Source organism: Lissotriton vulgaris, chromosome 10 (genome assembly GCF_964263255.1).
Source record: "Lissotriton vulgaris chromosome 10, aLisVul1.2, whole genome shotgun sequence".
NCBI lineage: Eukaryota > Metazoa > Chordata > Amphibia > Caudata > Salamandridae > Lissotriton > Lissotriton vulgaris.
The window spans coordinates 815,569,353-815,594,787 of record NC_141698.1 but is presented as its reverse complement, the minus strand read 5'-3'; the positions used below and the strand labels follow the sequence as shown (position 1 = coordinate 815,594,787).

The 25,435-nt window shown below is 46.6% G+C and overlaps 1 protein-coding gene across 1 annotated transcript in view; it reads left to right on the top strand.

Moving 5' to 3' along the window:
- The window catches only part of LANCL2 (LanC like glutathione S-transferase 2), a 233,402-nt gene that overhangs the window by 65,685 nt on the left and 142,282 nt on the right, over positions 1 to 25,435 (top strand). The window contains exon 5 of the mRNA XM_086941734.1: positions 20,962 to 21,109. Coding sequence (XP_086797860.1) covers positions 20,962 to 21,109 — 148 coding nt within the window. The remainder of the gene's footprint in view (positions 1 to 20,961; positions 21,110 to 25,435) is intronic.

The following is a 25,435-nucleotide window of genomic DNA, read 5'->3' as shown; positions in this document are numbered from 1 at the left end:
GAAATAATTGCTGCAGATTCTTCTTTCTGCCTAGGAGTCTCCATTATGGATTGGAGACAGTGAATATTTACTGCAGTGTTTCTCACTGGTATAAACCCACTTTGATCTCTGTGGACCAACACAGGCATATGGGGAAGGAGGCAAGTGGCTAATATGCAACTTAAGATTTTGTAGTCCATATTGAATAATTGAAAATAGACGATAAGAGCAGACATCTTGTGGGGGCCTATTCGGTTTGAACAGTGAGATAACCAGCGCTTCCCTGGTTGTGGGTGGGAGGCGACCGTCTGCTAGTGCAGTTGCATATAGTTCCACTAGATACGGGGCAAGTTGTGCCACATACGCTGCATAAAATTCTACTGGAAATCGTCTGTTCCCAGTACACAGCCTCGTGCAATGGACTTGATAGCCACTTGGATTTCCTGCAGTGTCACTGAGCCTCCCAGCTCCTCCGCGGTCTCCACATCCAGGTTTCAAAGTTCAAAGTTCCTCTAGTACCCCCGTTGGTAATTCCAGGGGGGGGGGGGGTTGCATACAATGTTGTATAGTAATGAAGAAATCTGAGTTTTATATACCTCTTAGCCCATATCGTCTGTCCTAATTTCTGTGTCTATTTCTAGTATCAATGAACTTCTGGGTACTGGGTTGGCAAGCCATGAAAGCAGTGTCCCCACTTTGCCTCGTTCGGCGAGCCCTCTGGTCATATATTCTCGATGGTGGAAACAACAAAGCCTCACAGTGCCGCCTACTAGTGTCTTCCTAGCGTCCAGGAGCTGGCGCTGCAGGGCTGGCCTTCTGCGCCATTGCTGACCCAAGTCCCGACTGTGTCTTCTTGGCCTGAAATTCAGCTAACAGAGTGCGCCGGACTCCCACCACCTCTGATAGACAGCTACCCCACATAACCTCCTTGAAGGCATCCCATTCTGTCAGGGCATAGGTCCTGGTTTGTTTGTTGTCAGTGAAATAGTAACAAATGGCAACGCCTAGGGTTTGCCAAAATACTGGGTCCTCAAGTGTCTCCACTCTAAGACACCTGTCTAGGATCACAGGTCTCTTTCTATACCAGTCCAGAATGACCATTATCGGGTTACGGTTGGATATCGTGTGACACAGATATTCTGAATTGCAAAAAACACAGTTGATGAACAGAATGCAGAACAATGTCTTACATTCACCCCAGTACAAAGATCTGGGCCTAAATCCATCGTTTTTTTGCACTCCACACCACCCTAGGTCAGACACTGGCTATATGCAAATCAGCCTTGACCCTGTGCCTCATGGGAACAATCCAGCCCGAACTACCAAGCCATGTCTTTCCTAGACCGGAATCAAACATCCAAGGACCGGTTTCTGGCTATCAGCCTTCTTCAGCCTGGATAGCTGGACTCCAGTGATGTGGAGAGCCTGGGACTCACGTCTGAGCATACCCAGCCCACTCGGGGTGACAAATGCAAACAAAATGTAAAATATTCCCTCGTGCATTGCAATGCAAGCGCTGCATAGGAGGCGGAATGATATATCAAACAGCCACATAGCATGAAAATACAGGAAAGAACTCCTCTGGACGGAGCCAACTCCATCCCCAGCTGCATCATCAAGCCAGACGTAGACAAGCATTGGCAAAGCCGGCCAGTCTAACATTGGCTACCAGCCTTGTGCTTTTAATTATTTGTTATGTTCCATTATTGTTCTTGTAAAACTTTATTGTTGGGTGAGGTGGGGGCAATTGCCCTTATTAAATTTTTTTTTTTTTTTTAAATGGCTTAACGCAAAGCAGTTTGTCTCAAAAAACACACACTGCCATATTGCCCCTGGCACGAAGAAAAGAACCCTGTCACTCAAAGCGAAATTATCCAATGCCTGGAGTGGGCTGACCCATTGCCCCGTACTGTACTGGGCGGAACAAAAATGTAAATGACACAAAAACAGACCAATGGATGAAGATAGCAGGTCACAAGTCCCTTTAAATTACTTACGTTTGGTAAGTTCATGTGGTATGGCTACCGCCAGACCTAAAATGGATCACAAAGGTAAATAGAAGAGCCAGGGCACCTTGAGAGAGGGGGTTTCGGTGAGGGTTAAGAGAAGGGGGGGGGTGAAGAGTGCACTGCACCTGTCGGGAAGACAGATTGCCAGAAAGGCAGACTGACACACAGCGAGCGACTAACAAGCAAAAACACAAGCTGGCCAAAGATGCAGACATGCACAGTATGACAGTCAGGAGGCAAGAGAGACCGACACAAAGGACAGACATACATACATACATACATACATACAGAGGCTGATGAGCAATACAAGCAGACAGACAGCATTAGACAAATACAGAGTGACACAAGAGGGACAGGCTGACAATGCCAGAGAGACAGAGGCTGATGCGCATACAAACGGACAGGCCAACAACACTGCACAAGACAGAACAACAAGAGACAGGGGCGAACAACACAGCAGAGTAACTAACTGACAAACCAAGGCAGACAGACTGGTGATACAGGAGAGGCAATCTCTGACGAGATACAACGGGTGACAACACAGACTCACAGACCAGTCACAGACTGACAAAACAGCACACGCACCTGACACCCACAGGATAATATCACAGACTGACAACACAGAAAGGAAAGGCCTGTCAACACATGAGGGACAAAGGCTGACAGAGGCACCCTCACAGACTGACAACACGAGATAGACTCTGACAGCAAAACACAGACTGAACACAACACACACAGACTGAAATGACAGACAGGAACAGACTGGCAGCACGTATTTATTAATTTAAAAAAATAATGTGCGAAATTTTCAGGATAAAACGTGTTTTTTTTCTCGAAAGCGACGTTGTTTGGTGGAAATAATCTAAAATTAAAAGTTTTTGTTTCTTAATCATCTGTGTGTGCTTTTTAGAAACAGACACGTTGATGAGAAAAATTATTGTATTTTCAAGATCGGTTAAATCTCTACTGTTTTCCGGCATGTTATGTAAAGAGGTTCAAGTGTTCTTTCTGAAATGAATATGGGGTTGGCTACAAAACTGTATGTGCCTAGCAATATTGCAAGAGCAGACAATAAACTGGAGACTAACCTATGGGTAAGTCTTTAATTGCTGTACATATTTGTGTATCATGGCAGGCAATGTGCAAGAGGTTCATTTGAGGCATAACTTTGAATAATTACAGATTTTTAAAAAATCTGAAATTGATGAGAAACAAGTCGATGCAAAACATAAAGCGTTTTCTGTAAAACGTCAGATCCTTGTTGAATGGCCTTGAATACGGCGATGTATGTGTGGTCAATCATCCAAGGAAGGCAGCCCTACCCACAAGGTCGGAAATAGGAGGGACCCCTGGAGTGTCTGGCTATGCCCTCATGCTACTTTCATGGATAAAAGTATCTGAAAGACATCACCAGCTTATTAGTCCATTTCAATGAGGTGACAGCTACATTTGAGACACTGCACTACCGATCAAACAATGTACTTTCAGCTTGCCATGTGCACAAATATTGACCAAACTGCATCGTTGCTTTTGTGACGGCAACTAAGTACGCAGCTCATACCTAATCAACCACAATCCGATGGAAGGATAGTCCCTCTTGGGCACTCGTGATACATTAACTTTGTCCCAGGACACGCTCTGTGGTGGTGGTGGGCGGGGAGGAGCGTTGAAGCGCCGCGAACGATGCGCAAAATTGCAACCTGGAAGTCAGGCAAAGTCGCCTGTGACGGGGGCGTGGCCGCGTCCGGACCGGAAGAGGAGACAGGCGGAGTGAAAGCGTCTCGCGGCCCGGGGCTCCTGTGAGTGGTGGAGAGCCCCGGGGCCGCCAGAAGGAGGTTGCACAAGTGTTGCACATGCCCGGTGCCTGCCGCGTGCGGAGAGCGGAGTCCCCCAAAATTGGCCCGGTAAGTTGAAAAGGGCTGGGGGGGGGCTTGGTGCACTTGTGTGTGTGTGCTTGTGTGTGTATGCATGATTGCGACGGCGGGGGGGGGCTCGGTGCACTCGTGTGTGTGTGCGCGCGTGTGTGTATGTGTGCGTGGGGGGTGTGTGACTCTGTATGTATGTGCGTGCGTGCATGGGCGCTCGTGTGTGTGTCTGTGTGCATGCGTGTGTGGTGTTTGGAGCTTCCCAGGAGACAGCAGCTGGCCACAGCGCGCGTTCGCGTGCGCGTGGCCCGCTCAGATCGCCTCCTTGAAGAGGAAATGCTCGTGGCCAGGATTGTCTCCTGGAAAGCAGACACGCCGACAAAAGGTCTCTGGCGAGAACGCGCTTCCGCGCGCTTAGCCGAGACCTAACAACAGTTGATGGACGAAATGCAGATCAATCTATTACATTCACCCCAGTACAGAGATATGGGCCTAAACCCATTGTTTTTTTGCACTCCACACCACCCCAGTAATGAGAATATGAGAGTCAAAACCAGGAGGCCAAAAAGCAAATAGCAAAAAGCAAATAGTCAGGGGTTAAACCCGCTGAAAGAGCCAAGTCTAACAATAGGTTATCTCAAGTCGTTTTTTTGCTTCTATAAAGGATGCTTGTTAGTGCTGGCATTCCCCCGTGAAGTCAGGGACTTCATCACCTTTTAGTTTTCAACTCTGATGACCTCTTTGATACGTGCTTAGACTAAAATGTGGCCCTGGTCTTTATAGGGAAGTAACTTCCCAACGAAAGGGAGCGGGTTACCTTCCCAGCTAATGGATGGGCAGGCACTCCGTGGCCCTCTATAGTGCGAAAAAGGCAACAGCCCCTCAGAGGCGATTTCTGTGCAAAGCCATTGTTCCAGGTAGGAGGCCATGTCTACACCTTCCCCTTCGATGCATTCAGGGAATCCAATGATGCGAATAGTACTCTGCCCGTATTACCAGTTTCTACACTCTATGCGCTATTGCGGTCTTCTGTTTCTTCAATGTAGTTTGGTGTTAATATTTCCAGGGTATGCTCAGATGTAGTGACATGATCTGCCTACTTTTTGTGATCATCTCATAAGAGGCCATGGTCGGTTTCCAGTTTATCGAATCGCAGTTTGAACGCTTCTCAGGACGCAGTGATTGCTTGCAGTATTGTGTCCAGCGTGGTGATCGCATGCTCAGCCTGTGGCGCTTGATCTATCACCGAGTCTGTTGAGGATGTGGAAGGGCTGGGTTCCCAGGATACACCTGAGGTCGCAGAATCCATTTTCCTAGTGCATTTACCCATTGTGGAATTCATAATGGTCCAGTTGTTCTGGAGTACAACCCTCCATGGGGGCCACTAGTGTTCCTCTCTCCTGGGAGGGAGTTCCAGAGTACTACAAATCTCTGTATTCTAGGCCAAGCAGTTCTTGCTGGGTATTAGTAGGCGGTCCGGAAATCGGTTAAAACCAACAGTGCCCGACAGTACCCTACCAGTTAAAAATCAGCTGACCCGGTTTAAACCGAGTATCACTGATTTTCATAGTAGCTGCGCCACTAGATGGAGCCAAAGCATTACAAACCATCGGCCTGCCTGTGGTGGCCTGGCGCGAAGGTGTCAGGGGAAAACACGGCTTTTGCACATGGGGAGCCGAGGTTTGAATTGCCCAAGGGCCAGAGCAACACCAGGCCCCCCGCCTGGCTCACGTGGGTGAAGAGGAGCTGTTGTGGTCTGCCGGCTGTCTTACTGCGGCCGCACCTGAGTACTTCTCAGGTCTTTAAAAAGACCATTTACTTGACAAGGGAAAAACTGCTGTTTTAGGGTAAATCTTGCTTTAAAAAGGCATGTAATACGCGATTAATAGGAAAATATTGGTGTGGAGAAAGAAAAGTGGCAATTGAATATGTTTCAAATTTAAAGTCACATTGTAGACAAGCTTCGAAGTAATAAACAGAGTGGCTAACCGCAAACTTTTAAAACAATTGAACTGAGGATAGTACATGGCTTATATGGTTTAAGCTTGAAGCATGCTGTTTGAACATCAAAGGCCAAATGCGGAAAGCAAGCACTGGTTCTTTAGTGAGAAGAGATTTTATCAAGCACTGTAATGATTTAAACCGTATATCCCTTAACAGTCGTGTAGAACTCAAAAGAGAGTATCTATCACCAATATCATAAAGCACACACCTTAGCACTCTGAGGGCACAGACTCTTTTACAGCTCCTGGAGTCCAAGTGGAACAGGATAAGCCCCTAGAAGACTGGAATTCCTGAATAAAACCAACAGGAAAAGATGTTGTGAGGACTGATCTGCGCAGAACAAGTGAGTGCTGTAGAATTCAGCCAGAGGGCATGCAGTATATCTGAAAACTAAAAGAACTAAAGGGAATGAATAGGCAGCCTAAGTGCAAGAAATAGGAAGAGATCTAGAGTCCACAGCCACATCTCAAAGAGAGAGGGGCCCAGTAGCCAGGACACTACTTTGCAGTGCAGTATACCCAATTTACCATGTTTAAATAGGGCATGAAAGTAATGTACAGGTTGCTCAGTAAAGAACCCCAAAACACAAGCAGGGAAATCTGCTCCTAAAGTCAAGATATTGGTAGAATCACAACATAAGGAGCAAGAATTATTTGTCACATAAAGGATTGGAAATTACAGGGGAAAGAAGATTAAAAGGCTACAGTAATAGGTAAATAAAACATATTGTTGGAATCTAACTACATGGGGCGCGCAAAGTGGGAGGAGTTACCACAAAACGCTCCCCCTGTGACCCAGCACTCCCACGTACCCTGGTTACTGCTACCCACAGCCTTCTCCCCACCATCCTTGACTTGCTCAATGCTTCCCTATCCTCAGGCATTGTCCCTCCCCCCTGGAAACAAGCAATGGTAAGAGCACTCCTCAAAAAACCAAACCTGCACCCCAATAACCCCAGTAACTATCGCCCCATCTCCCTGCTTCCTTGGATGAGCAAAATCCTTGAGAAACACGTCAATAAGCACTTGACTGAGTTCCTCGAGATTAACCATCTGCTCGACCCCTCCCAGACGGGTTTCCGCCCCAAGCATGGGACCGAAACAGCTCTGGTTGCGGTAACGGAAGAAGCTAGGGGGATCTTGGATCGGGGGGGATCAGTGGCAGTCATCCTCCTCGATCTAAGCGCCGCTTTCGATACGGTGAACCATAGAATTCTACTGCATCAACTCCTCAGTCTGGGAGTTTCAGGGACAGCAATAACCTGGCTCAAATCCTTTTTGGGCGACCGATCATTCCAGGTCTTCGAAGGTGACACCATCTCCCTTAGCAAACCCCTGGGCTGTGGGGTGCTGCAGGGCTCATCTTTGAGCCCTACGTTATTTAATGTGTATATGAGCCCACGAGCTGAGATTGTCCGTCCGTTCGGTATAAAGACGATACTCAGCTAGTGGTATCCCTCAATCAGCCAGACAGCCAACTAGCACTGGTCAACCTGAGGGGCTGCCTAGAAGAAGTCAACAACTGGATGACCTCTTCGTGTCTCAAACTGAATGGAGAAAATACGGAGCTGATGCTCCTTGGTAGCTCCATTTCCCCCACGATCAACTCAATTTGGCCTGCCTGCCTTGGCCTTCCCCCCACACTCAAAGACAATATAAAAAACCCTCGGCGTCTGGCTGGACAAATCTTTCAGCTTCAACAGTCGGGCAGCCAAACTATCAGCCACCTGCTATGGCCTTCTCAGACTTCTTAGAAAGATTCTTCCCCTCCTTCCCATCGGGGCAAGGCAGATTGTGGTCCAAGGCCTAATCCAGTCCCGCCTTGATTTTGGTAATGCCCTCTACCTAGGAGCCCCTGAATATACCCTACGAAAGCTCCAGGTAAGACATTACTGTGCCGCCCAAACTCTGCTTCAGCTCCCCCGCCGTCTCTCAGCAAAACCCAGCCTAAAAAGTCTTCATTGGCTTCCTGTCAGGGAAAGAATACATTTTAAGAAACTCTGCATCTCCCATCAAGCATTCTGGAAAACGGGTGCGGTCATTAACCATTCCTTAATCACCCCCTACCACCCTACCAAAGAGCCTCGCTCTGCTGATGCCTTCCTCGCCACAGTCCCCACGATTAAGAGATCAAGATGTGGGGGCCGGTCGTTCTCTTACAACGTGGCTAAACTGTGGAACTCTCTCCCCCTTTACTCTCTCCCCCTTTACTTGAGATCCAAGCCCAACCTACTTTCATTTCGCAAACATTTAAAAACCTTTCTTTTTAAGAAATCTGACTAACTCCCGCTGTTAGCAGTCTCACCACAAAGCACCTTTCTTACCAGCGCTAGGACGCCCCAGGGCAGCTACCTCGCTCTATAAATTTTCTTTCCATTTCGCCCCAGACCTTCCTCACCAGTCTATAGGCTTGTGTTATCAACTTGGTTCTGGGCTTATAGAGCACCACATGCTGTGGTTCAGAACTTTATGTAAGGCAGCGGATCTGGCACGCCCGCTTTATCACATGCCATTTCACTTGTTTACTGGCCGCGTCGTATTGTACCCTGCCTCCTCTAGGTGGATCTCTTACTCCGCAGCAGGTACGCTCCCTTCCATGCCAGGCCCACAGTGCTTGATGACCTCTGGTCTGCCTGCTATTCTTCCAATCTCCTCTGCTATTGAGGGACCGGTTGCTGACTCCCTGCAACTCAGAAACATGCAGAGCAGCTTCACCGCGGTCTCCAAGGTCGGCCCGGGGTGGCGGAGGAAGGAGAAGGGGAGCCTGCCTTGGACCGCCACCGATGCCGGTCTCTCACCTCATCAGTGTTAGAGTGCTGCCACCTCCCGGTCCCCGTAGGTGTCCGCTTGCACCAGGGCCCACCGCCAGGCGCATCCCTACACCTCCGCTGCTAAATCCGTTCCGGGAATGGATACACCGGGGATCTGAGTTTTGTCCACACCGCCTGTATTGTTCTCTGTCCGCTGTCCGCTGCTTAGACGAGACCCCGCCCAGCCCGCATTTTGAAAGGCAGACTCACAGTCCACTGTACACCACAGGTCTCATGGATCACCAATCCGCGAACCGCTCTAATAGTCACTGATTATGCCCCCAGGCGGTAGGGGTCATAAGGGACCATCCACTCCTCTGCTTTTGGGGGATGAGAGCGTCGTCGTTCTTGCTAGATGTCATCAGATGGCAGTGCTCAGCTGGAAGCGCTGCAGTTTCTCGTCCACCTACATTGGTGTCAGGCCATGCCCCAACTATGGTTATCACATATTTCATACCACCAAGCTTGAAATGAAATGGTTTTTGAGTTTGTAATGGTTACTTTAATTAGCTCGTGCTATTCGCGCGGTGTATTGCGCGAAGAGCGCGTTCTTTTCTTGTCATGTTTCGATAATACGACCACGCGTGTTGTGGTCGCGTTTTATGTTATTGTTTGATATGGCACCCTCGTGCGATGCGGCCGTTTGGTGGTTACTCCTAACGTGTGTCCAGTCACCGTTGGGGTCTGCTGCTGAACGGAGGCATCGCGCATCGGGTGGGGTTTACCTTGTTACTTATGAAAAAAACCAACTACAGTTTTACTTCAGTTTCGAGTGGATTATTCAACCTTTAACATTTGGCGACGATCGGGAACTAAACTCCACGCCATACCCACGCAATATTTTCATCTGAATTTCGACAGTTTCAGACGTACCTTGCCTTTAGTGTGAAGCTCTTCATCGAACCTTCTATTCAACGACAAACAAGGTACGTCGATTTTACTTATGCGCGATTGACTCATAAACCAAGCGTCAGGATTGGCCATTTTAGACTTTTCTTCATGGATTGGTCATAAAAACCTACGCTACGTTACGCTACCCCAGGAGTGTGAAGATTTGCCAATTAAGACTAGAGACGCAAATCGTCTTTTTGCCTTCTTCTTTGACTCAGCTGTGATTCGCCAGCCTATCATCCAATCTCAGAGGCGTTTCAAGCAATCAGACTGCATATTTGGTTTTAACACACTGCTTTAATCGACGAATCACACGTTTCTTTGTTTATGTTTAGAAACGGAAGGTCTACCATCGACGCGTGTTCACTGCTACACACAGATTTGATGGATGGTCTAACCCGCACGCTTTGAGAGGCGAGTTCTTCACGGTAAAATGTATTTTACAGCGCATTGCTTCAGCGATGCGCGCGCTTGAAAATTAACTGTCACAACCTTTCAGCGTGTCATTTCAGCGATACGCTCGCTTTAAAGATTCAGCTATCTTATCATTTAAACATTTCATCAGCGATGCACACGCTTTGAAATTCCTTAACGATAACTTACAGTGCATCATTTCAGCGATGCACACGCTTTAAGATATCTTGGTGATTTTAGGAAAATCCACGTTTTCCTTTTAAATTTATTTTCTTGTCATATTTTTTTTTATTTAAAAAATAAAATTGTTTTGCCTGTGAATTTATATTGACTATGGCTAACTTACATTTACAGCATATTACTCAACCTCCTCATTTTTTTAGTAAACCTGGAAGTCCAGAGATAATTTGGAAGGAGTGGTTCTCCTTATTTAAAAATCACCTCATTGCTATTGATGCTATTGATTTTTCTTCTGAGCGTAAATTCGCTATTCTTTTTGGTTGCCTGGGCCAAGCAGCTCAATGCATTTTTAAAAGTATTCCCCCAATTCCTCCCCCTCCTGGCCAGAGTGGTGATCGCAATTGGAATGTATATATGGAAGCTGTAGCCCGGTTAAAAAAACAATTTGCTGAGGAACCAAACATTATGTCAGAAAGACATAACTTCTATACAAGGAAGCACAAATATGGCGAAAAGGTTGAGGAATACATTTCTGCACTTAGGGTTTTAGCAACAACATGCGAATTTGCTCCCCTTTGCGATAATTATATCAGGGACCAGTTTGTTTTTAACTGTTCTTCAAAGAAGATTAAAGAAAGAATTTTAGGTTGCAAGAATCCTTCCCTAAGTGAGGTGATTGATCTTTCTTTAAGTATTGAACGTTCCGCAATTACTAGCAAAGTCATGGCTGAAACATCAAAAAGTGGTATTAATTTAATTAATTCTCCTGAGTCTTGTTTAGACAATGATGTATGTGCAGTAAATGTTAAAAACAGAAACCCGAAATTTGTTCAAAGGAAACAACCTCCTACTTGTTACAGATGTGGATCAAAGAACCATTTGGGTAATTTTCAAGGATGCCCCGCTATGAATAGACGTTGTGTCATTTGTAAAAGAAAATGGGCCATTTCCAAGGGGTTTGTAGGAGTCTGAAGAAAACTCCTTCTGTTAACTATGTTGAATCCAACATGTTTGATGAATGCACAAATGCTTTTTCTAATATTGTTGTCACTTTAGATGATAATGGACAAGTGAATGACATAAAAGGTCCTTTATGCTCTGCTATTATTGACAACATTCCATTACAGGTGATGGCGGACTCTGGTTCTCCCTTTACTATTCTAAGAGATTCTACTTTCTATGACTAATGGAAAAAGAAAGTTGAATTATTGAGTTCAGATGTAAACCCTAAAGCATTTGGGGAAAAAGACATTAACACGATTGGATACTTTGAGGGTCTGGTACAATGTTTAGGTAGAGAGACTTTTACCAAAATCTTTGTTGCTGAAAAGGGCAAAAATATAGTTGGCTGGAAGGATCTTGCTCGCATGGGGTTATATTTAGTTCCTGGTGACGATAATCCTGTTAAGGTTGGGGACTTACCTGTATCAAGGGTTGATTGCATGTCTGTTGAACAGTCTTTTGATGTTAAACTATTAATGGAAGAGTTTAAACCTGTGTTCAGCGACAAAGTAGGCAGTGTGGAAGGTTTTGAACATAGGATAAGACTGATCCCAGGGGCTCAGCCTGGAGCTCATAAAGTCAGGTCTGTTCCTTTGAGTGTTCGCGCAGAATTGGATAAGTCTTTGAAAGATCTGTGTGATCAAGGGATTATTAAACCAGTTGATTCTTCACAGTGGGTCGCTCCGATTGTAGTCGCTCGCAAAAAGACTGGCGAGATTAGGCTCTGTGCAGATTTATGCGGCCTAAACAAAAATATTATTGTTGATTGTCACCCTCTACCAAAGATTCACAAACTTCTTGCTAATCTTGGTGGGGCTAGGTGGTTTTCCCTGATCGACTTGAAGTCGGCTTACCATCAAGTGGCCCTATCAAAAGAATCTCAGGCGTTAACCACTTTCATTACACCTTTTGGTGCATTTAAATTTTTGCGCCTCCCTTTCGGCCTAGCACAGGCTGGAAGTGTCTTCCAGAAGCTTATGGACTCACTTTTTCATGAAGTATCCGGGGTACAGGCTTACCTGGATGACATTTTGATTTATGCTAAATCTTTGGAGGAGCATAATACAATTTTGAGGCGAGTCCTCACCATTTTGATGTCTAAAAAAATGCCTGTCCGTGGTGACAAGTGCAAATTTGCAGTGAAGGAACTAGATTACTTAGGACATACTATATCCCGGGAAGGAATTAAATCGAAATTCTCTGTAGTTAGAGCAATAGAAGATGCCAAACCTCCATCTGACAAGGACTCATAATTGGCCCGAACCTAGGTGTTTGGAGGGAGAATTATGTAGATTTTCACAAATAGCTGATGAACTTTCAGTTGAGCATAACATTGTCCGCAGAGGTGACAAATTTGTTCCCCCTTTCAAGCTACGGCCTTTAATTATAGGTGAAGCTCATAAAGGCCATTTAGGGATTACTAAGACCATTATGAGAATTAAGGAACACTACTGGTGGCCCTCTTTGGATGTACAAGTCAAAAGATTAATTGATTCCTGCCCTGAATGCCTAGTTTCTGATAAGCATTGGCACACAATGAAAATGCCATTATCCCCAACTGAATTTCCACGAATGGCGTGGGAAAAAGTTGGTATTGATTTTTCAGGGCCTTATTCTACCCAAGATTGTAAATATGTCATCTTACTGGTTGATTATTATTCAAAGTGGATGTATCACGAATTTGTTAAATCGCCTGATTCTGATTCGACTATATCTCATTTTTAAAAAGGATTTTTGACGTAGAAGGAGCCCCTAAGGTACTTGTTAGCGATAATGGCACGCATTTTGTTTCTGATAAAATGAAGGAGTTCCTTGGTGATCTGGATATTAAACAACTTAAAGTTGCTTTATATTCCCCATCTTCTAAGGGTTTAGTTAAGAGGGGGAATAAGGTGATTAAGGAGGGCGTCCAGACGGCGTTGGCTTGTGGAGCAAATGTAGTTAATTTCATTAAGGAAAACGTTTGGCATTACACTACCTCTCCACACTGCACTACGGGAGTTTCTCCTGTTGTATTGTTGAGGAACAGAGGTTCACATTCTAATTTGTTCCCTTCATGGCTCCAGAAATTATCTGGAGATAAAGGTATCAATCTGGACGCTGTCTGGAAAATGTAGTTAACAATCAAATGCTTAAGAAAATGAAGTTTGATTCCAAGGCTAACTTTTCCTCTGTGGATATTTCTGTGGATGACTGGGTTTTGATAAAGAAACCTGTTAGAGGTAAAAAAGGAGAGTCAAATTTTTTTCGTCCTTTAAGGGTACTCAAAGTCAGTAAGGGTGCAGCTTTTATCGATAATAAGGGTTGGTGGAACAAACGTCACCTGGTAAAGGTCTCACCCCAACAAGCAAACATTATTAAAGACTTTAGGAGAGAACCTGTTGAAGACCAGGATTGGTGCCATTGGTTGAATGACCCTGTTGGTGTAAACAGCTATGTTGATAATCAGGCTCAATCATCCAGCAGTCATGTTGTTCCCTCTGGTTCCATTCCTAGCAATGTCCTTTCTTTGCGAGCAATTTCTTCCCATGGAAGAGTTATCAGGGCACCTAGTAAGTTCAACGATTTTGTCAGGTATTAAATTGTTGATGTTCATGGTATTCAAGGGTTTTCTTTTAAAAAAAAATATTTTTAAAACCTTTATTCGAAAAAAGTGCACACAGCTATTCAGCCTGACATCCCGGAGGCAAGGCAGCATAACTAGACAGGAGAACAATAGTGCAAGAATCAATGTCACAGTACAATGAAGGTTGATTTTATTATTTTGTCGTTTATAGAGGAACATAAAGAAAGAAAAAAAAGAGGGAAAAAGGGCGCCAGGAAGGCGCAAGGAGAGTGGTAATGGAGTAGGAGAAATCAGCGAGGCGTTACTAGAGGGGCAGGGGGGAGCACAGGGAACACAAGCACGGAAACAGGAGAGTAGACCAGGAGAAAGGAGGGGGGAGAGGAAAAACAGGATAACAATTACAATGTGGTACAGTTGGTGTCACAGGTTATGGCGACAGATGTTCCTCCAACGAGACAGGTTCCGGTGGTACACAAATGTCTCCCCTGTACGCATTCCAGGCCCCCCACAGTTTCAGCCACTTTTGGGGCTTACCCCTGGCAACATAGACTGTCTTCTCTCTGAACATGCACCAATCCATGTTGGCTTTCCATTGTACCACCATGGGAGCTGCTGAAGCCCCCCACTTCTGAGCAATATCACGTTTAGCCACCATGTTGCCAAGGGTCACCCACTGCGTCTGAGCCACATTGTGGTCCGTCGGCCCCCATATATTGAGGAGGCACCTCCTAGCTTCCGCACTCACCACTACCCCAGTCACCTCACCCATAATCAAGTGCACACGTCTCCAATAGGAGGCTATGGCGGGGCATTCCCAGAGAATGTGCATAAAAGTGGCAAGGGCACCACAGCCGCGGCGACAATGACCATCGACCGAGTAGCCCATATGCACAAGCCGGGGGCCAGTGACGTTCACCCGATGCAGGATCTTAAGCTGCACCAGCCTGAGACGGGAAGAGATGGCAACCTCCTTAGGGGAGGACACCGCACTCTGCCAGTCCTCATCATCGATTTCCAGCCCATCACGCACCCACTGATCCAGTACACCCAGGAGGAGGTCAGTGCGGACATTAATACGCTTTTTATAGGACAGTGAAATGGCGCTGTCCGGCATGTGGCCGTCCAGCACCCTGTCTTCCAACGGGGAGCTTTCCGGGATCGCTCCCTCCTCCGGTTTAGCAGAAAGCAGTGCGTGTCGCAACTGGGCATACCGGAAAAATTCCGAGGTACCCAGTTGGTATTCATCCTGCAGCCGGGAGAAGGTCTTAATCTCACCTCTCGACAACATATCGTCAACACTGGAGATACCTATAAGGTCCCACTTGTCGAAACCTTTGGTGTGCCACAACTTGCCCAGGATGTCTGAATCGTATAGTGGGGTGAATTTAGTCAGCCTGCCTTGCCAGCCCTGCGCCTTGGTGACAGCCCTCCAAATATGATCCGCCGTTTTCATTGGGCCTGACATCCGCCTGTCCAGAGACCTCGAGTAAAGCGCCCTATAGTAATTACCGCCACTCAAGAGCCACTTATCCATTGCGTATCCAGGGTTGTTTTCCGGACCATAAAACCCGTGGTTGATGGCCGCCAACTGGGAGGCCGAGTAATATCTACGCACATCCGGTAGCGCTATTCCCCCATCGTACCACGGAAGCGTAAGCCTCGTGATAGCGATGCGGGGCCGGCCATCCCAAAGCAGGGCACGTTGAAGGCCTTCGATCTCCCGGACGTATCGGGCGGGAACCGGATCTTGAGTATTCTGCAGGGCGTACAAAAACCTGGGCAAGGACATCATTTTAAATAACGCCGCGCGCCCAAGTAAGGAAAGCGGAAGTTTGCGCCAACCCTCCACATCTCGCCGGAGGCGGAGAAGATGGGGAAGCAAGTTGTGTTCATAGCGCGCCTTCGCATTACAAGAGATATAGATCCCCAAGTACTTAAAGCCCTGGCTGGCTACCTGGATGCGGCAACCTCTGGGGAGGCGCGGTGTGTCCCCTTTCAGTACATACAAGAAAGACTTGGTCCAGTTAATAACAAGGCCAGAGTATTGACCAAAAAGCCTCAGTACATCACATGCCACAATGAGTGACGTGCAAGGGGAAGTGAGGTAGAGCAGAATATCATCAGCATAAAGGGAGACTCTGTCCTCGAAGCCAGGGGCCCAGCTGATACCATGTAGATCCGGGTGAGTCCTCAACAAGGCCGCGAGCGGCTCGAGTGCGAGCGCAAACAAAAGAGGCGACAAAGGGCAACCCTGCCTGGTGCCCCTGTGAAGAGCAAAGGTCGCCGAAACACGGCCATTGACAGCCACGTTAGCCAGCGGGTCAGCGTACAGGAGCTTAACCCATTCCACAAACACCGGGCCAAAACCGAGCTTCGCCAACACCGCCCAAAGGTAACTCCATTCGAGAGAGTCAAAAGCCATCGTCGCGTCTAAGGACGCGAGGACAGCCGTCTCCTCAAGGGTGTGGGCCCTGGCCAGGGCGCCGTGAAGTCTACGCAAGTTAAGGGCAGTGTTGCGGTGTGGAATAAAGCCCGACTGGTCCGGATGCACTAAGTCGCCGATAACACCAACCAGACGATTGGCGAGTATCTTGGCGAGAATCTTAGGCTCAGCATTCAGGAGGGAAATGGGACGGTATGACCGGCACAAATCTCTCGGCTTCCCTTAATTAATTAATTAATTGTGGGTTTGTAATGCGCTAGAATCGACTCCCGAAGGAGTATCTCTGCGCAGTAGACCGCTGGGGAACCCGTCCTGGCTTTCCCTGTGAGATGGTCCCTACTGGGTATCTCCAAGGTGAAACCAGGCATCCCCGGCGTATGTGGGGGCCGTTGTGGAGATGAGGCAAGCTAATGCCCAGAGTTGCCGAGTGTGATCCCTGGTTAGAGTAGGCAAAGAGATGAGAATTATCGAGTCCGCTGACCCTGGTCCACGACCCTGCCGCGTCAGGAATTGAACCCTGGTCCCGGGCCATCCTCTGCTCTCGGGTCTGCCGCCTCTAACCAGTGAGCCACACCACTCCCTTCCTTATGGATGACCACGATAGTGGCCAACCTCTGGTCAAGGGGAAGTAGGCCATTCTCCCGCGCCTCTAGGATCATGTTACGCAGGTGTGGGGAAACCACATCCGGCCTGATCTTATACAACTCAACCGGGATACCATTGGGACCAGGTGCTTTACCCGATTGAAGTGAGCGGATCACAAGTGCGACCTCATCTACAGAGACGTCCCTGTCCAGGTCATTGCGTTCTTCGTCCGACAGGCACAGGAGATCGACAGCTGAAAGAAATACTGTCGAATCGGTCTCAGACCGGTCCAAGACGGAGGTGTAAACGCCTCGAAAGTAGTCAGCTAAGGCCTCAGCAATGGCACTTGGATCAGTGACAATCACTCCGTCTTCCCCCAGTATCTCGGGTACAACGCGGCTAGCCATCTCTCTTCTATCCAGCCAGGCCAGCAATTTCCCGGCCTTGTCGCCGACGTCGTATATCCGACCCTGCTGTTCTTTAGCTAAAGCTAGGGCAGCGTTAGTAGCAAGATCACGGTACTCCGTCTGTTTGAGTGAGAGATCATGTAGGAGAGCGGGATCGGGCTCAGCCTCCAACTGGGAGTCCATCTCCATGATCTCCGCCTCGATGCGTACCAAATCAGCATCTCTAACTCTACGGGCTTCCGCTATAAGAGCAAAAGCCTCGCCCCTCAAGACTGTCTTAAAAGCCTCCCATAAAGTTGCGGCCGACGTAACCGACCCCTCATTTTCAATGAAATAGAGATCGATGGCCTTGGCTAGGAGATGACGAGTTTTGGGATTGCGGAAATACCACAGGTTAACAACCGCCGGCCGTTCCGACATGATAATATCGAAGTCAAAGGAGACCCACAGCGGGGAATGATCAGAAATACCCCGTGCCAGTAAACGAGCCTCAGTGACGGCAGGCGCGTGAACCGCCAATGTGAGAACGTAGTCGATTCTAGAAAGACTACCATGTGCGCCAGAGTGGAAGGAATAGTGACATTGTGTGGGATGCAGAAGCCGCCAACTATCTACCAGCCCCAGCGTCTCGAGGAAAGTTGGCAGCCACAACTGGGAGCTACGGAGGTCTCTAGGCGGAAGGCGGTCCAAGGAGCCGGAGCAAACCGAGTTGAAATGACCCCCCACAATCAACAACCCAGTGGGCAAATTCAAAATGGCGCCACCAAGGTCCTGGAAAGTGCTAGACTGTAGGCCCGGGGGAACGTAAACTGAAAGTAATGTCAGGGCACGCCCTTCCCATCTTCCTGCCACGGCGGCGTACCGCCCCCTCTCGTCAATCACAGTAGTGTCAACCTCAAGCGGAAGGGACGTACGAACAAGGACACCCGCCCCCCGAGATCCCGAAGAGAACCCCGAATGAGCCACCATTTTGTACCCTTTGCGATTAAGCGCTTTACATGTGTTTCCAACCAAGTGTGTCTCCTGCAAGAGAACAACATCCGGCATATGTCGTTTAATCAATTGAAGCACAACCCCTCTCTTAATACGGTCCCCCAACCCGTTAACATTCCAACTGAGAACTCGTAGTTTCCTACCCCCCATCGTCGTGACCCAGGCCCCACCCAACCCCAGAAAGCCTCAACAAATAGTGAAACAGATCCGTACACACAACCCATTGCCTAAGAGATAGAAAGAGAGAGTAAAGAAAGAACAAACAAACTTCCCCACCACCTCCCCCCCACCCTGCACCCCTGCAGCAGACTAAAAAGCCCCACAACCAGCAGTGTACCTGTCGCCCCATAAACTAATCTACAGAAAGACCCTAGAGGAGTAAGGAATCTCCGCAACCCCCTCCCGCCACCCTCCATGTAAAAACAGAAGAAACAATAAGAACGGGAAAGCATTGGTATTAACAGTCACAGACATCAGGAACACCAACCACCATAATCGGCACGGCAGAGGCTAGTCCTGGAGATCGAGGCCACCAGTTGCGCCACCAGAGCGCCCTTCGTGCTCCTCTCGACGTTGCGGCAAAGTGTCCAGCCAATCACTTGCATTCTCCGGAACGTCGAAGAACAGGGCTCGACCCTCATACTCAATCCGTAGTTTAGCAGGGAATAGCATAGAGTACTTAAAACCCATGTCTCTAAGGCGCCGTTTCACCCCTGCAAAACTCTGACGTTGTCTCTGAACGGCCCTAGTAAAGTCCGGGTAGAAGTGCACCTCAGAGTTCTGAAATTTAAGTGGCCCATGTCTCCTGGAGGCTTGAAGGATCACATCTCGGTCTCTAAAGTTGAAGAGCCGGGCAATAATGGGTCTAGGTGCAACACCTGACTTCGGAGGGCCGCCAGGTATCCTATGAGCCCGTTCCACAGAAAAGAAATTAATCAGTCCAGATGGTGCGAGATGCGTCTGTATTAAGTCTTCCACAAAAAGGTCCACTGCCGACTCCTCCGCACCTTCCGGTATACCAATGATGCGAACGTTCTGTCGCCTTGCACGCCCTTCGAAATCCTCCAGCCGTTTGGAGAATTGGTCGTTAACCGACTGTAGGGTCCGGACCTCCGCTTGCAGGTCCGAGACATCGGTAGTCAAGCTGGAGGTCTTAATATCAAGGGATTTCACCCGATCATTGGTCTTCCCCAGGTCGGCTCTGATCAAGTTGAGATCTACGGCCAGGGTGTCCACCTTATGAGTCAGGACCTCATGTTGCTTTTGCATTTCAGTCCTAATGCCCGCGATGGCCCCCATAATATCACTCAAGGTGGGCTCAGAGTCATCAGGCGAGCCCGCACGGTGCGAGTCTTTAGAAGAGGCCACCACAGTGGGCGAGGTCCGTTGCTGGGCGTAACGGTCGATCTTGTTCAACTGCGTCTGAGTTGTCCTCCGAACGCCTCTGTTCGACGTCTTGTCGGGGTCTCCTCTGCCGGCCATGATGGACCCAAGGAGAACAAAGGGGCTACACCGCCCGGACAAGGGAAGCAGATGTGTAGAACAGAGGCGAAGCCAGCAAATAAAACCAGGCCGACAGCAGGCGACTTCGCAGCTACACGCACTCCGCCAGCAGGGTCTACTTCGCATTCCAAGCATGCGGAGCGTCAGCACGATCATCGGCCACCCATGAGATAATGGCGCATCCCTGGCACAAAGTTCAGCTCGACGTAACTTCGCCTAGGAGCAACGGATTTGAAGGCGGAAAGCAGTTCCTGCGTCCGTGACCTCTCACCAATCGAAATCCACTAACGTGGAACAGGATAGCCAACAGGATATTTGCGGAGGGTCGGAGGGTCCGCGGAGCTCCGAGCTTACGCGGCCATCTTGCTCGCCCACGAAGCTCCTCCCCGTATTCAAGGGTTTTCAATTTTTTTTTGTTCCTTTTCATTGTTGTAAGGGGGAAGGTGATGTAATGGTTACTTTAATTAGCTCGTACTATTTGCGCGGTGTATTGCGCAAAGAACACGTTCTTTTCTTGTCATGTTTTGATAATACGACCACGCGTGTTGTGGTCGCGTGTTATGTTATTGTTTGATATGGCACCCCCGTGCGATGCGGCCGTTTGGTGGTTACTCCTAACGTGTGTCCAGTCACCGTTGGGGTCTGCTGCTGAACGGAGGCATCGCGCATCGGGTAGAGTTTACCTTGTTACTTATGAAAAAAACAACTACAGTTTTACTTCAGTTTCGAGTGGATTATTCAACCTTTAACAGAGTTCTTCCAGTTTTTGGTAGTTTGTTGTAATGCAACTGCTAACAGATTATTTTAATACTTAACAAACGGTCACTCGAGTCTTCTGATAAACTGCCTAGAAGCAGATTAGAATAGGAAAAAGGAATTAAAACAAAGTTTTAGCCAAACATTTTAACATTTTGAGGAGAACCAGGGCGATATATGTTAAACATTTGGCTAGCAGCCTCAGTTTGTACTTGAACTTTCACATAACAATACGGGTGGCACACTGGCTACTGTATTATGTCACCCACCAGTATACCTACTCATGTGGCATTTAAGGTGAGTAGACAGTGACATTCTATGCTAATGATTCACTAGCACATCATACAAACAGCCCTGAAAGTCTTGGATTCTGAGACTGATGCCTTCTTAAACAAAATGACACCGAGGAGATAGTGCTAGTTAGTCCTGTGTGCATCCTTAAAATGCATTTATCTTGAATACATCCTTTCAGGGACTAATATGATTAATTTTATTATTATGTATGTTTTATGTGGAATTATTGTGATTTACATTGTTTTTTGTCTTTTTGAATAGGCTTCTACAGCTTCACAAGTCGGTAGTGAACCCAGATGCTGATCTTCCAGATGAGTTGTTGTATGGCAGAGCAGGCTACCTGTATGCTTTGCTGTACGTAAATACAGAAATTAGCCCAGATACCGTACCCCAGGAAACTATTAAAGAGGTCAGGAACTCCTTTTCTTCTAAAATTGTAGCAAAGTTTGAATTATCATAATTTAAAATGTGAAGTACATGTTTTAAATAGATTCTTATAGTTGGTAAACTTATATTATTATGAAGTGCATGTTCAAGCAAGGACGTCATGAAGCACGCCCATACGTAGAGCCTTGGAATGACTTACTATGGGCCTTATGATGTGTCAGGTAGAGGGCTGTCTTCTAGGCTGATACTAATCTGCCTGATTCTAAGTTGGCCAGGGCGTCTGAACTCTAAGTTACAGGAGCTGCAAAACCGTGGTATGTAATTTCATTAAACACTAGATCCAGGTGTTCTAGTTGGAATTCCACAGGAAAGAATACCTGGCTGGGCTGGAGGCAGCTGCCTGCCGAGGGCAGTGGCTACCTGGAGGAGCAGAGCCTGGACCCTGGGCCCTGCCAGACCACTTAACACAACAGAGGAGCTATCCATGCCCCCACCATCCTTATTGCCTCCTCACAGGCACTGCACCCAACATCTTGAGCAGCAAAAGCCCAGGACCATATGAGATATGAGAACAGGTGCACCTGTATCCCACACCTTTTCCACTTAAAATATAGCTGCAGGCCATAGGCATAAGCCACAGCAGAAGCCCCATACTTCAGAACCCCAAATCAAATCAGGCATGTTGATTTTTGTGAGTACTAAAATTGGGATGTTGGAGCTAGTACCCTCTTGGGGCATGTCATGCTTTGAAAAATGTATGTCTAAACATTCTGGCTCTTGCACCCCGCCAGTACCGTGCGATACATAATGAGGATCTAGGTAATGAGCTTCTGGTATTGTGCACGTAATTATTCTCTCATTGAGTTCTCGGGCCATATTAACATGTATTAGTTTAAAATGACTGATTATCTCATTGGCAGTTATTTTTAATGATATGTAATATGTGCTGTCTTCATATATTCAGACTGTATGCTTCTGGTTCATATATTTGTTTGAATGCTTGTCACTTAGAAAAAGGCATAATGATTTTTATATGAATATGTAAGTGAATTCTCACACTTTACTTCCCAACTCACATCAGGAATCGTAAGACTGATTTTTTCCAAACAGAAGTGGTTTGAATGATATCAAGTGATTGCTTACAGCTCTATCAGGGAGAGAGCAGATGTTTGGATTCCGGGAATGGAGCAGTTGTCATTGGAACTGCACTGAAGTCATTGAAGACTTGGGAACCGAGACATCATTCAGCCTTGTCTCAAAGACAGGCTGAGGACTGGAAGTTAATAATGTTCAGTTATTCATGTGCAATTTTAATATCTAAGTACTGAACATTTATGGAAATACAATCTTTTGCTGCTACCATTAGGCAAGTAGGGATCCATAATAAGTATCATTTTCTTTGTTGTCTGTTTCCATTGTTTTTTATGTTCTGTGGATTTACTTATGCTGCAGTTGTTATGATAGCTAAGATAATCTTGTTACATTTATTCTGCACTGAAATTGAGTTTATTGAAAGCATTACAAATAACTTTGTATGGAATTCTTGTTTGTGCACATTTGGGACAAAGTGTTGCAGCCAAATCACAACTATAAATTTGAATGCCTGACAGTCTAGTAGGTTTTGTTGCGTGCCTAACCCTCTTTCTGATCAGGTGAATTGAGAGAGATGTGTGGACCATAACTTTTTTGTTATCCCCATTCGAACTGGAAAGTTGGTACAAACCTGTACTTTGCTAGGAGCCAAAGGCTCTTAGGTAATATAGGGATACAAAAGTGGTCATTGTGTGAGTAGCTGTTGTAAACTAGTAAATATAATCCCTCTGATGCCACATCAATTTCTGCAGCATCTTCTAAATCAAAAACATCTATCGAAAAAATTGATACTTTAACGTCAGAATATAGTAGGTCACAGTTGTGACCACTCACTGAGGGCCTAATTATGACTATGCCACTGTGCTAATGCGGGCACTGCTGCACTGTCTGTTCGACCGCCCTATTACAAGTTGGGTGGTCGGACTGCGATGAGAACACCGCAACTGCCATGGATCAGAGATCCCTGGTGCTGTTGCAGCAGGTTTGAGGCTGCAATATGCTTGGCGGTGCCGCTGCTGCACCGCCAAGCATATTATGAGTTCCTCTTGGCCACGGTTTTCATGGCGGTGAATTCCCACTGTATATCAGTGTTTTTTATTATACTGCTGGTTGAGGGAGGAGAGTCTGAATAAGTCAGGCAGGCTCATGGATCGCTGGCATTTTTTGTTCTTCTGATGTGGGCATGATTTTCTTAGCTGTGGGGACAGCAATGGCACATTATAGATTCAAATGTTAACAAGAGAAGTGAGGATGGGGTTTGCTAGAGGAATCTCATTGCCAGATTAAAGGTGCTCATTATAGTACTAACCTTGCATGGCACCAGACATTTAGGATCTGCTGAAGGTGAGACCTGTCACATTCACAGACACTAGTGAGCACCCTTTCGTAGGGCCACATATAGATTCCTTGGGGGTAGATGAAAGGAACAACTAATAATGGAGGAGCTGAGCAGATTTTCTTAGAGAGTCAGGTGACATCTCAAACAGAGAAACAAATAAATGCCTGTCTCTCTGCTTACTTATCTGCTGAGAGTTCTCCCATATTCTCTCAATGAATCAGTTATCTTCCTTAAAATGGACTGGAGGTATGTTTTGGGTGTCCCCAGTCTTAAGATGTTTTGAGGATTTTGAGTTCACATTTAGACCAGCCAAGTAATAGGTGTACTGACAAAGCCAATAGGCTTATGTTTTTTAAAAGTGCACGTGCCCTTGCACACAAACACATGAGAGCCATAAAAACATACATTGATGTACATATATGAAGAGAGCAATACACCTTCAGATACCCATGCACACAAAGTCCAGAACACCTGTAAACACCCCTACACACAGGCCAGCAGACAAACAGGCACTACATGCAAAAATGAACCTCATTTGCCTCAGATATGAATGAATCTCGGTGGTCGCAGGCATAACAAAGCTCAGTAGCTGAATCATTAATGACCATGGATGACACCCGTGCTAAAGAGATTCAGTGGCCTCAAAAGTAATAAGCCTCTATGGCCCTTGGCAGTAATGAACTTCACTAACTCCGGGAAGCAAGGAACAACAGTGACTCCAAGCAGTAAAGCAATTCATCTCAATGGACCCTGGCAGTAATATACCTCAATGGCCATAGTCTGTAACAGTCATCTGTGGCCCCAAACAATAATGCTTATCCTTGGGGTCAGGAAGTAAGGAACATCAATGTATGTAGCCATTGATGATATTAATGTTCCCTGATAGTAATGAGTTAATAATATATCACCCCAGGCATTAATGATTAGCCCTGGGTCTAGGCTGTAATGAGCATAAGTGACCTCCCAGGCAGCAATGAACTTCAGTAGCCATTGGCGGTAAAAAAACATCAGTGGGTTCAATCAGTAATGAGCCTCATTGGTAAGCTGCATACTAATACGGATATAATTGAGTAATATCCTGAGTATGTTTTGCCATCCAGTAAAACCCAGGGTCTTATTCTAGATCTGAAGTGGATATGTAGGACTAGTAAAATGCGTTTTTCTAAATGAATCAGTCTTGTCTTGTGAATGGTATCTGTAAGCACAGAAAACAGATCCTTCCCTTTAAAAACAATGGTAGAACAGACTTCCTATTGATATCATCTCTGAAAGTTCTTAATAGTGGAAAGTAATTAGCACCTTGCATTATCCAAATACCCAGAGACTTTGTTTACGTTTAAATAAACAGAAGAGCCTCAGTGCCTGGGTATTTCAACTAAGCCATTCTGTTTTAGAAGTATTCAACTTGAATCCTGAGACCTCATTGTTACCCTCTATGACAGACATGGTCCTCGAGCCACAGGTCCCCGTTTAGACGCATTTGGTAAACACATCATCCATAAATTGGTTGTCTATTCCCTCTAACTAAGCTGTACCTCGTGAAGTTCTCATAATTTCTCCCAGGTTTTCTATTGCCACAGCGAAGATGGAGGGTGTAGCCCTGAATCACCCACCTCAGTAGCTATCTCACAATTTCCTATTGAGTCTTACTTTGGCTAGGGCTTCACATGTGGCCCTACCCACCAATCTAAGGGAAGTTCATCTACTTTAGAACCACCTCAGTAAAAGGACTCTTTGTGCTGTCAAAGGCTTCCTCACAGTTGCCAGATCCAAGGAGCACCAGTGTCATCAAAAGTCTTCTTCTATTATCTCATTGCGTCCTACTCTCCTTTAGCCTGGTTGGTCTGCATTAATCTGGAAGACCTACATTTTCCCATTCAGTTTGTTATTATTTTGGAAAGCGTTGTATAGTCTAGA